This window comes from Scyliorhinus torazame, chromosome 17 (genome assembly GCF_047496885.1).
Source record: "Scyliorhinus torazame isolate Kashiwa2021f chromosome 17, sScyTor2.1, whole genome shotgun sequence".
Classification (NCBI taxonomy): domain Eukaryota; kingdom Metazoa; phylum Chordata; class Chondrichthyes; order Carcharhiniformes; family Scyliorhinidae; genus Scyliorhinus; species Scyliorhinus torazame.
Genome location: NC_092723.1, coordinates 122236064 through 122249241, shown reverse-complemented (window position 1 = coordinate 122249241; position 13178 = coordinate 122236064). Strand labels below are relative to the sequence as shown.

Here is a 13178-nt window from a genome sequence, read left to right as displayed (position 1 = left end):
GTGGCCCATCGAGTCTGTACCGACCCTTCCCCAATCCCCACTATCCCCGTAACTCCATAACCTAACCCGCACATCCCTCGACACTAAGGGGCAATTTAGCATGGCCAATCCACCTAACACGCATATCTTTGGACTGTGGGAGGAATCCGGAGCACCCAGAGGAAACCCACACAGACACGGGGAGAACGTACAAACTCCACACAGTGACCCAAGGCCAGAATTGAACCCGGGTCCCTGGCGCTGTGAGCAGCAGTGCTAACCACTGCGCCACCGTGCTGCCCAGGAATCCACATTGCAAATTAATACAGGAATTTGTTTTTCCAAATTAATATAGGATTCCGTATTGCCAGATTAATACAGGAATTCATATTGCCAAATTAATATAGGAATCTGTTCTGCCAAATCAACATAGGAATTCACATTGCCAAATTAATATAGGAATCCACATTGCCAAATGAATATAGGAATCCACATTGCAAATTAATATCGGAATTCATATTGTCAAATATAAGAATTAATATAGGAATCTACATTGCCAAATTAACATAGGAATCCACATTACCAAATTAATACTGGAATCCACATTGCCAAAATAATATAAGAATCCACATTGCCAAATGAACATAAGAATCCACATTGCCAAATGAACATAAGAATCCACATTGCCAATTTAACATAGGAATCCACGTTGCAAATTAATATAGGAATCCACGTTGCCAAATTAATATAGGAATCACATTGCAAAATTAATATAGGAATCTGTATTGCCAAATAAAGAGGATTTTGTATTGCAAAATTAATATAGGAATTCACGTTGCCAAATTAACAAAGGAATCCACAATGCCTAATTAACAGGGAAATCTAGAGGAATCCACATTGCCAAATTAATATAGGAATTAATTCCCAAATTAATATAGGAATTCATCATGCCAAATTAACATAGGAATCCGCATTGCCAAATTAATATAACAATCCACGTTGCCAAATTAATATAACAATCCACATTAACAAATTAATAGAAGAATCCAATTGCCAAATTCATATAGCAATCCACATTGCCAAATTATTATAGCATTCCACATTGCCAAATTAATATAGGAATTCACATTGCCAAATTGATAGAAGAATCCAATTGCCAATTAACATAGGAATTCACACTGTCAAATTAATATAGCATCCACGTTGCCAAATTAATATAGGAATCCAAATTGCCAAATTAATATAGAAATCCATATTGCAAAATATAGGAATTAATATAGGGATTCACATTGCCAAATTGATAGAAGAATCCAATTGCCAAATTAACATAGGAATTCACATTGTCAAATTAATATAGCATCCACGTTGCCAAATTGGTAGAGGAATTCAATTGCCAAATTAATATAGCAATCCACATTGCCAAATTAATATAGGAATCCACATTGCCAAATTAATATAGGAATTTGTATTGCCATATTAAGAGGAATTTGTATTGCAAAATTAATATAGGAATTCACATTGCCAAATTAACATAGGAATTCACATTGCCAAATTAACATAGGAATTCACGTTGCCAAATTAACATAGGAATTCACGTTGCCAAATTAACAAAGGAATCCACAATGCCTAATTAACAGGGAAATCTAAAGGAATCTACATTGCCAAATTAATATAACAATTCACGTTGCCAAATTAATATAACAATCCACGTTGCCAAATGAATAGAAGAATCCAATTGCCAAATTCATATTAATATATGAATTTGTATTATGAAATTAATGTAGGAATTAGTCATGCCAAATTAATAGAGAAATCCACATTGCCAAATTAACATAGGAATCTACATAGTCAAATTAACATAGGAAACCGCATTGCCAAATTAATATAGCAATCCACATGCAAAATGAATAGAAGAATCCAATTGCCAAATTCATATAGCAATCCATATTGCCAAATTATTATAGCATTCCACATTGCCAAATTAATATAGGAATTCACATTGACAAATTGATAGAAGAATCCAATTGCCAAATTAACATAGGAATCCACATTGCCAAATTAATATAGCAATCTACGTTGCCAAATTGATAGAAGAATCCAAGTGCCAAATTAATGTAGCAATCCACATTGCCAAATTAATAGACAAATCCAATTGCCAAATTAATGTAGCAATCCACATTGTCAAATTAATATAGCAATCCACATGGCAATTTAATATAGGAATTTGTACTGCTAAATCAACATAGGAATCAATACTGCCAAATTAATATATGAATTCATATTGCCAAATAAATATAGGAATTTGCATTGCCAAATTCGTATTGGAATTCGTATTGCCAAATTAATATATTACAGGGCGCAACATCTTGAGGGGGGTCTGGTAAACACCTCAGTGAATGCGACATGGTGATTGAAAATCATCTCACCAGAAGAGTAAACAGGGCTTTAAAATCAATGTTTCTAACTACTTCCATTTGTAAGAAAGGAACAAATTTGCATTTATACTGTGCTTTTTATGATCTATGTATGTCCCAAAGTCTTCAACAGCCAGTGAAGTAGTCACTGTTGCAACACAGGAAACACAGCAGTGAATTTGAATACTAAGGTCCCACAAACTACAGAGATTAGGTTAAATAATCTGTCATTTATGTTGGTTGAAGGATAAATATCAGCCAAGATATAGGAAATCTTCTGCAGTTCAAATTGTGCTGTGAGATCATTTACATGAAAATGAAAAAATGAAATGAAAATCGCTTTTTGTCACAAGTAGGCTTCAATGAAGTTACTGTGAAAAGCCCCTAGTCGCCACATTCCGGCGCCTGTTCAGGGAGGCTGGTACATTCACCTGAGAATGCAGATAGGGCATAATTTTAACATCTCATTGGGAAGATGGCACACCCAACACTAAAGCACTCCCTCAGTACTACAGTGTCATCTTAGATCATGTGCTCAAGTAATCGGAATGGGGTTTGAACCCATGACCTTCTGATACTGAGGCGAGAATGCTATCACTGAGCCAACACTGTCTCCTAAATGTGCCTTCAGTTCGGTTACAATTCCACAAAAGAAGTGTGTTGGTAGATAGAAATTAATTAGACATCTTCTTTTTCCTTCACAGGTTGAAAGCTGAACTCTTGTAATTTTCCTCAACCCAATTTACTGCATCGATTCCCAGAGATTTCAGTTCAGGATACAAACTGACTGCATCACGGCACACATTGAGTAAGCCAATCGACGAGTGAAGAGAGGAGCTACAATGACTTCCCAAGAAACACTCCATAATGTGACCGACCTCTCAAATTCCTTTAACTCTACCCACACTCCCTCAGACATTGGCAATTCCACACACTTGGAGTCAAACCTTGACCACAATACATTTACCAAATTTATGGAAGCACAAAATTTAATCTCAAGGTGTGTTTACGTCTACAGCGTGTTTGGACTTGTGGGATTCCTAACGGGCATCTTCATCTTCGTCATTTATGGTAGAAACTACAGGAAGAAAAAGAAATTTGAACAACTTGATATCATTCTATTCTCTCTGACTGTGGCCGATTTCACACTCATTCTTTTCTCACTGACTGATGTTGTCAGACCAGAGGCTGTATATACCACTGCTCTTGGTTGTGGCGTCCTGTCATTTTTTTTCAACGTCCCCTACTTTTACACAGGATACACTCACATCATGATTTTCCTCTTGGCAAACGACCACCTGGCACTGGTGAGGAAAGTATTGAGTAAATGGTTCTTCCCCATCTTGGCTGCAATGGGTCTGAGCATCTTCTTCTCCATTCTGGTCACAGCACTAACTGGGGTCGGGCAAGTTGCGAGCACGTCTGTGAATTGCCACGTGGATCCACTCGAGGCCCCAGCCGAGTATGGTATCGTCAAGCTCATCTTCGGATTCCTAATGCCGACACTCATCATTCTGGGCTTCATCCTGCAAGACTTCAGGAAGTGTGTCTGTCCTCACTGGGTTTTTCTGGCGCTGGTCACAGTGACTTTTATTTGCCGCCTTATTTATAACGTTCTGCTCCTCAGACGACGACAACTACCAGAAAAACAGTCTGCCCATCCCGAACTCATGGTGCATGTGATTATCGGAGAGCTGGTCATGTTTTCTGGGAGCTGCCTGTGCCTCGTATGCATCGCAGTTTTTCACAAGATTAAAAAGGAAACCATGTGACCGAGCTCCACTGGAGGTTCAATGCCAACAGAAACCACAATGCCACGACTCCCAATACTGTGATTAAAGTGGACCCTGAAGTAGCTGAATCTCTCAACTAAAGTACTTTATGCCCAGGGAGGAGAAAGTTCTGCAACAAACCAACTCAAACCAGCCAGTGACAAAATCCCATTGCATCATTCTGTCCCCCCAAAAAATATCCAAGTTACTTTTTCATGGGCATCATCCATCTTGACTTGCTTGAATATCCAAGAGTTCTCTTGAGAGATAGATTTGGCTGCTAGCTGTCTGAAGCCTCTGTCAATACCATTCTGCAAGAACCCATAATGAGATACAACCTAAAGGCAATTTGCCTTTGCCTTATTAGGGGGTATTTCACCAGTGGAGAGGTAGGGACTGGGAAATTTGAATGTGGATAGTCAATAGGACAAGAAACTCCTGAACACAGTTAAGAATGGGATGGATGGGCGTTTAAGTAAGGAATTAGTGAGAAAACAACAGAGTATTTATCTATTCATAAAAATCACACGGAAAAGGGGCAACATGGTGGCGCAGTGATTAGCATTGCTACCTCACGCCGCCGAGGACCCGGGTTCGATCCTAGCCCTGGGCCACTGTCTGTGTGGAGTTTGCGCATTCTCCCCGTCTCTGTGTGGGTCTCATGGTGGATTAGCCATGCTAAATTGCTCCTTAATTGAACAACAAAGAATTGGGTACTTTAAAAAAAAAATTACATGGAAAAAGCAAGGATCTTTCCTTTCTTCAGCCTTAAAACAAGAAACTCGTACCTTTGATTCACAATTTTTCATATCAAGATACGTTTAGTTCAAACAGCTTGATCAGATCAAACTGCAGTGTGTAGGTTGCAAGTTACAAAGCCATGGGTTCCACAGAATATGAACTCCTAAAAGAACAGGAGTAGGTGTTTATTTTCACATCCTATGTATCAAGGAGGGCTGTTGGTTATAAATCGTGAAAAACATAGAAGCTCCGAGGCATAGGGAAGAAAATATCCATATTTGATTCCAGCAATAAGTCTACAGAACAAGTCCTGCAAATGCCATCGGCAGTCATGTTGAACTGATGACATTACATTAATCACCAACATTAATGAGCTGTACGGAAAGTGACAAGATTACGGGCCTGGGTGAAAGATATAATTCCAACTAGGCCCCACACCCAAAACTGCCTGTTGAGAAGGAGCAGTTTGTGGAGTTAAGAGATTGTAGTACTGCTCCTCCTTCAGCAGTGCAAATACTGTTGCTTTTACACCTTGGGCTCTGCTCCACCTTTTCGAACCACAGATGCCCAAACAGGTAAAGTGTGCCATGGAAGCCCGTTGATCCAGTACTGAATGGGGAGATGAACAGATGACACATTGTTAGATTTACAAATTTGCACCACTGCAGAAAGAAGTCAATAGTGACTGCACTGCAGTCTAGTGACTGTCAAATTGTGAAATGATCCCAAAGCCCATGTAATTCCAAGGACAAAAGCAATTGTCATATCACCTCCTGCAAGACCACCTGAATACATCAAAGTGACACGCCTGGCACCTGCAAAAATTGGATATTCTTTCCTTGAACACCTTGGTTCTGATCTTAAAGCCAAATGCTGAGGTTTCTTAGATTATACATCTTCTCCAATGGAGTCTATGTTCTGAGGGATGCTCAAGTTCAGTGTCATCATAAAGGGAGCAAAACTATTTAATTGTAGGTGAATCGAGTAAACATGTTAGCTTAATCTACAGTGCTTAAAATATCAAATGAAATTGTTTTTGACGCTTGTGGGCTACGGTAATTTGGGGAACTGGCTCATGATTTAAGTCTTGTGTAGACTGTCCCAATATCTGTGAAGTAGGTAGACCTATAGGGACTGCTAGGCACAAGAAAACAGCTACAGTTCATTTACTTTGCCTTCTACCTGGGACGGCACGGTTGTGCAGTGGTTAGCACTGCTGCCTCACTGTGCCGAGGACCCGGGTTTATGTGGAATTTGCACATTCTCCCCGTGCCTGTGTGGATTGGACTCCCACAACCCAAAGATGTGCAGGGTAGGTGGATTGGTCAGGCTAAATTGCCCCTTAATTGGAATGTTTCTTTTTAATTTCCCCCCCAAAAGTTTACTTTGCCTTCTACCAACCTGGTAATTATATGTTCTGATGTTCTGAATCTCCATTCATCCGTCTACAACAGACAGATATAACACAAGGAAAACTTCATACAGAGGACCTTTGGGAACCATCATTCAAAAGTTATCTAATCCTTCCAAGTGCTCTTTATTCTTTCATGGGAGGTGGGCGACATTGAAAAGGCCATTCCACCCCATATCGTCCTCGGACTGAACATTTCAGAGGGCTGTTATCATAGAATCATAGAATTTACAGTGCAGAAGGAGGCCATTCGGCCCATCGAGTCTGCACCGGCTCTTGGAAAGAGCACCCTACCCAAGGTCCACACCTCCACCCTATCCCAATAACCCAGTAACCCCACCCAACACTAAGGGCAATTTTGGACACTAAGGGCAATTTAGCATGGCCAATCCACCTAACCCGCACATCTTTGGACTGTGGGAGGAAACCGGAGCACCCGGAGGAAACCCACGCACACACGGGGAGGATGTGCAGACTCCGCACAGACAGTGACCCAAGCCGGAATCGAACCTGGGACTCTGGAGCTGTGAAGCATTTGTGCTATCCACTGCCCTCTTTTTAGCCCCTTGGGAGTGGTTGGGCATTCCACATTACACCCATGCTAGCCCCCTGGCAGTGGTTGGGCATTCCACATTACACCCGTGCTAGCCGCCTGGGAGAGGTTGGGCATTCCACATTACCCCTATGCTAGCACCTTGGGAATGGTTGGGCATTGGATGGTTATGAATCAACCACATTACTGTGGGTCCTCAGTCACATGTAGGCCAGACCTGGTAAGGATGACAGATTTCCTTCCCTAAAAGGGCATTAGTGAACCAGGTGGGTCTTTAAAATAATCGCCAATAGTTTCATGGTCACCATTACCGAGACTAACTTTATATTCCGTATTTTATTAATTGAATTCAAATTCCTTCAGCTGCCAGGATGGGATTTGAACCCATGTCCCCAGAGCTTTGGCAAAGGGTCATCGGACTCGAAACGTTTGCTCTTTTCTCACCCAGACCTTGCCAGACCTGCTGGGATTTTCCAGCATTTTCTCTTTCGTTCCCCAGAGCATTAGCCTGGGCCTCTGGATTACTAGGCCAGTGACAATACCACTCACCACATATCTTGTCTCACAATTACCCATGTGCTGTAACTCACGTGTTATCAGCAAACCTGATGTGACAATATTGGTTTTTTTTTGTTGGCCATATGTTAAATCAGGGCAGGAAATAAAACAAGGGTATCTTAGCGACAGCCTATGGGTTACGTGCAGCACACAAGAGCCTGGCAAATGGCCCAGGAAGCTTATTTTATTTGCATTAGTTATTATAGAATTACTGTGTTAAGAATGTGCACTGTCATAAGGCGATTGTAATTTGTGTGCGTTAATGATTGCTCAATGTGTTATCTTTTAAAGATGAGAGAGGCTCGTCTTACCTTCTGCCTCCTGTCCTGCTGTAATTAAAAAACTATCCATTGAACAACAAAGATCAATGATGCTTATTGCTCCAGATTATATTCTTCTTAAATGTAGTTTTCCATTAGTGTAATGACAATGGCAACAGCATTTTATTTTTCCTCTAACAAATTAATTTAATCAGGATAAAGCAAAAGTCGTGACTGCAGAGTTCACCGAGTTGACTTAAAATAAAAAGTTTTAATGAAAAACAAACCTTTTCTCAGCCCTCTGTCGTAATGACCTCATGACTGCAGGCACGTCAGCGTCAAATCATTTGTTGCCACAAAGTATTGCTACATCGTAAAAGCAAAATACTGCAGAAGCTGGAAATATGAAATAAAACAGAAAATTCTGGATAGACTCAGCAAGTCCATATGACTCTTCTTCAGACCTTTTCCGTTTTATTGCTACATTATCTTTTGCTACACTAAATCCGTTTGCAGATAGCCAACTGTGCCACCAACCACTGATTTAAAAGTCTTTAAGCTGGTATCTGGAGTGAGTTTATACTCAGGTTACCGACTGCCTAATGGCTCGTGCTGGTTATGAAGGCTGGAGCTGATCCATAAAGACCACATATTCAGGCCCATGCTTAATTCACTAGGCAATTCACCTCAGCACCATGGAGTTTTGGGTATGGAGAGTTGGTAGTGGTGAATGGTGCGGTTTGATGACTGGGCGATTATCACTAGTAACGTTTCTACTGTTTCCTATCACTCACATGTCTGACCAAAAACCATCATTCTCTCAGTAAGGCTTTGGTCTTTCACAATCTTATTTCCTCTGATTTCAAATGAAATTTCCATGTGTCCCCCATTAGTAAACTTGCCTCAAAAAGCATATTCTCCCTTATTCGGCTGAACACTCCCCCCCCCCCCACCCACACACCCCCACCCACATCCACACCTTCCCCCGCCTCCAAACCCCTCACCCACATCCCCACCTCAACGTCTCTTGAAAATGAAAATTGCTTATTGTCACAAGTAGGCTTCAAATGAAGTTACTGTGAAAAGCCCCGAGTCGCCACATTCCGGCGCCTGTTTGGGGAGGCTGGTACGGGAATTGAACCGTGCTGCTGGCCTGCCTTGGTCTGCTTTCAAAGCCAACGATTTAGCCCTGTGCTAATCCAGCCCCTTAACTCTCCTTCAAGCTCCAATTTTGTTCCCTAATTTAATGAGGCTCTTCAATTGGAGTGCATTTACCTCGACGGGATACCAAAAGAAAAAACTGTTCAACTGCCTTCGAACGGCAACATGTGTCCGTCACACCTATTCCAATCTTGCACTGGTTCCTTATGCTGCTCTAGCCATTCCCTTCTTTATCCTCCGAAGCTGAAAATACAACTTCCTGCTTCCCACACACTTTCCTTTCTCCGACAACCTTCTAGCTTTTGAAAGCCAAGGCCAGTATTACCTAATCACTAATTAGGCAGACCCCACATCAAATTAGAAAAAAAAACTACATTATATTCAAAATCGTATAATCTCCAGCTGCACAGATCTCAATCTTCAAATCCTGCTCAAACTATAATGTAAACTAATGCAAAAAGGTGCCAAATCTCGTTAATAATCAGAGAGAGGGTTGCCATTACATTTACCTTGCAGCCTGGCTGGTTGAACTGCTTTCTGTCCATCTCTCACTGCCTCCATCTAATCCTCATTCTTTTTATATTCATTTATGGGATGTTGGTGTCGCTGGCTGGGCCAGCATTTAGTGCCCATCCGTAACTGCCCTCCATTTCAGAGAGCATTTGTGACTCAACCACATAGTGTTGGATCCAGAGTCACATGTTGTCCAGACCAGGTAAGAATGGCAGATTTGCTTCCCTAAAGGACATTAGTGAACCAGATGGATTTTTACAACAATGAACAATGGTTTCATGGTCATCATTCGAATTTTAATCTGTTGTGGTGGGATCTGAACTTGGGTCCCCGAATCTTGCCCCTGTTCTCTGTATACTAGTACAGTGACAATACCATACACCTCCCCTTAACTCTGTCCATCTTTCCAGCTACATTATGGACCTCGGCTTTTTATCTTTTGTTTCTTAGGAATAAGACAATGCAGTACAATATTGTCCTGAATTCAAACCACTTGATGGCTCTGTGCAGAAGCAAAGTGGCACTGCACAATCCAGTGGCTCAAAACAAAATCTACAGTAAGTATAATTGTCTAGTGTGGAAGATTGCATTACACTTCCACCCAGTGGCTACGATTGCATTGTACAGTAATACAATACTTCACCACATGCAACTTTGAAACAGTTACCTGCTAGTATATATCAAACAACTAGATTCTAAACACAACTGCTTAAATTTGGAATCAAGTCTCCTTATCTATTATAAAGATTACTCCACCCGTCACAATATTGTTTGCTCTCAATCTTCCCTCAACTCAGTGACTGCTGAAACCCTCGTCATTGCTTTCCTCATCTCCCAGACAGATTTCTCCAAAGAATCACTCTATTCGAATTCCATTTTGTGCTGAACTGTCACAATTTGCATGCTGTCCTGTGCAAAATCCTCAATCAGCCCTGCTCTCATAAACCTCCACTGGCTGCTCATGTCCCAATACACTGAATTCAAAATGTTCAGAAATCTTTTCAGACCATTACGCTACAATAGGCCCACAGTTTCATCCTCCCACTTTGTTCTTCTTGTACATGCGTCCTTCATTCTGCAGATCTACCATTCTACCTGGAGTGCCCTCCCCGAACCCTTGCTGCTTAACTACCCTCTTCCTAAAGACCATGTTCTTCTAGTGTTCGATGTCCCCTCTGTGCTGTACTTCATGAGTAAGACACAGGAACCTGCTTGAAACAGTCACTGCATCAGGTTTAATCAAATGTGTCACAATCTATTTGACTTCTCCATCTCAAATTCTGCCTGCTACCATCTCTGTATCATTGCCTATTCCTGCCTCTAATCAGACCTGCTGCTGCTATTAAAGTAGTCAAGATCCTTAAAGGATATCGATATTTGCATCCCGAGAAACTGCTCATCATGGCATCAAAAATGGCAACTTGAACTTGTGTAGCACCTTTGGCATGGTAAAACATTCCAAGGCATTTCACAAGAGCATTGCAGCATGGTAGCATAGTGGTTAGCAATGTTGCTTCACAGCGCCAGGGAGCCGGGTTCGATTCCCGGCTTGGGTCACTGTCTGTGCGGAGTCTGCACGTTCTCCCACTGTCTGTGTGGGTTCCTCCGGGTGCTCCGGTTTCCTCCCACAAGTCCTGAAAGATGTGCTGTTAGGTAATTTGGACATTCTGAATTCTCCCTCTGTGTACCCGAACAGACGCCGGAATGTAGCGATTCGGGGCTTTTCATATTAACTTCATTGCAGTGTTAATGTAAGCCTACTTGTAACACGAATAAAGATTATTATCAAAGAAAAACTGACACAGCTCAAGGGATATTAAGAAAACCTGGTCAAAGAGATAGACTTTAAGGAGTGTCTCAACGGTGGAGGGTGATCTGGAGCGATGTAGGGAGGGAATACCAGAGCTTAGGGCCTAGGCAGTCGAAGGTATATCCATCGTTGATGGAGCAGATAAAATTGGGGATATCTCAGAGGGCTGTAGAGCTGGAGAAGCTCCAAGAAGTGTGTGCGTGCGTGTGTGTGTGGGGGTGTGGGGGGGGGGATTACTACTATTACCAGTCTTGAAACGGACATTTGCTAAGCAAATCAATTAAAGGATATAGTTACTGAACTGTGTTTGCTGTCTTTTTTAATCTGGTCAGGTAGATGATCTTCTCTGGTCCTTCGATGTTGTGGCCATTTCAGAGACATGGATACAGCAGGGACAGGAATGGTTGTTGCAGGTGCCGGGGTTTAGATATTTCAGTAAGCTCAGGGAAGGTGGTAAAAGAGCATTGTTAGTCAAGGACAGTATTACGGTGGCAGAAAGGACGTTTGATGAGGACTCGTCTACTGAGGTAGCATGGGCTGAGGTTAGAAACAGGAAAGGAGAGGTCACCCTGTTAGGGGCTTTCTATAGGCCTCCGAAAAGTTCCAGAGGTGTAGAGGAAAGGATTGCAAAGATGATTCTGGATAGGAGCGAAAGCAACAGGGTAGTTGTTATGGGGGACTTTAACTTTCCAAATATTGACTGGAAACGCTATAGTTTGAGTACTTTAGATGGGTCCGTTTTTGTCCAATGTGTGCAGGAGGGTTTCCTGACACAGTATGTAGATAGGCCAATGAGAGGCGAGGCCATTTTGGATTTGGTACTGGGTAATGAACCAGGACAGGTGTTAGATTTGGAGGTAGGTGAGCACTTTGGTGATAGTGGCCACAATTCGATTACGTTTACTTTAGTGATAGGAAGGGATATGTATATACCGCAGGGCAAGAGTTATATCTGGGGGAAAGGCAATTATGATGCGATGAGGCAAGACTTAGGATGCATCGGATGGAGAGGAAAACTGCAGGGGATGGGCACAATGGAAATGTGGAGCTTGTTCAAGGAACAGCCACTGCGGTGTCCTTGATAAGTATGTACCTGTCAGGCAGGGAGGAAGTGGTCGAGCAAGGGAACCGTTGTTTACTAAAGCAGTCGAAACACTTGTCAAGAGGAAGAAGGAGGCTTATGTAAAGATGCGACATGAAGGTTCAGTTAGGGCGCTCGAGAGTTACAAGTTAGCTAGGAAGGGCCTAAAAAGAGCGCTAAGAAGAGCCAGGAGGGGACATGAGAAGTCTTTGGCAGGTAGGATCAAGGACAACCCTAAAGCTTTCTATAGATATGTCAGGAATAAAAGAATGACTAGGGTAAGAGTAGGGCCAGTCAAGGACAGTAGCGGGAAGTTGTGCGTGGAGTCCGAGGAGATAGGAGAGGTGCTAAATGAATATGTTTTGTCAGTATTCACACAGGAAAAAGATAGTGTTGTCGAGGAGAATACTGAGATTCAGGCTACTAGACTAGAAGGGCTTGAGGTTCATAAGGAGGAGGTGTTAGCAATTCTGGAAAGTGTGAAAATAGATAAGTCCCCTGGGCCAGATGGGATTTATCCTACGATTCTCTGGGAAGCTAGGGAGGAGATTGCTGAGCCTTTGGCTTTGATCTTTAAGTCATCTTTGTCCAGGAATAGTGCCAGAAGACTGGAGGATAGCAAATGTTGTCCCCTTGTTCAAGAAGGGAAGTAGAGACAACCCCGGTAACTATAGACCAGTGAGTTTTGGGCAAAATCTTGGAAAGGTTTATAAGAGATAGGATGTATAATCACCTGGAAAGGAATAATTTGATTAGAGATAGTCAACACGGTTTTGTGAAGGGTAGGTTGTGCCTCACAAACCTTATTGAGTTCTTTGAGAAGGTGACCAAACAGGTGGATGGGGGTAAAGCAGTTGATGTGGTGTATATGGATTTCAGTAAAGCGTTTGATAAAGTTTCCCACGGTAGGCTATTGCAGAAAATA

General features: G+C 42.0%; 2 protein-coding genes across 2 annotated transcripts in view; one reads left to right on the top strand and one right to left on the bottom strand.

Moving 5' to 3' along the window:
- LOC140394118 (uncharacterized) overlaps positions 1 to 7790 on the top strand; it is a 36818-nt gene extending 29028 nt beyond the window's left edge. The window contains exon 2 of the mRNA XM_072480988.1: positions 3098 to 7790. Within this exon, the coding sequence (XP_072337089.1) occupies positions 3236 to 4165 (930 nt within the window). The 5' untranslated portion in view covers positions 3098 to 3235 and the 3' untranslated portion in view covers positions 4166 to 7790. The remainder of the gene's footprint in view (positions 1 to 3097) is intronic.
- Positions 1 to 13178, bottom strand: part of chlsn (cholesin) — a 540096-nt gene that overhangs the window by 339042 nt on the left and 187876 nt on the right. The window lies entirely within an intron of this gene.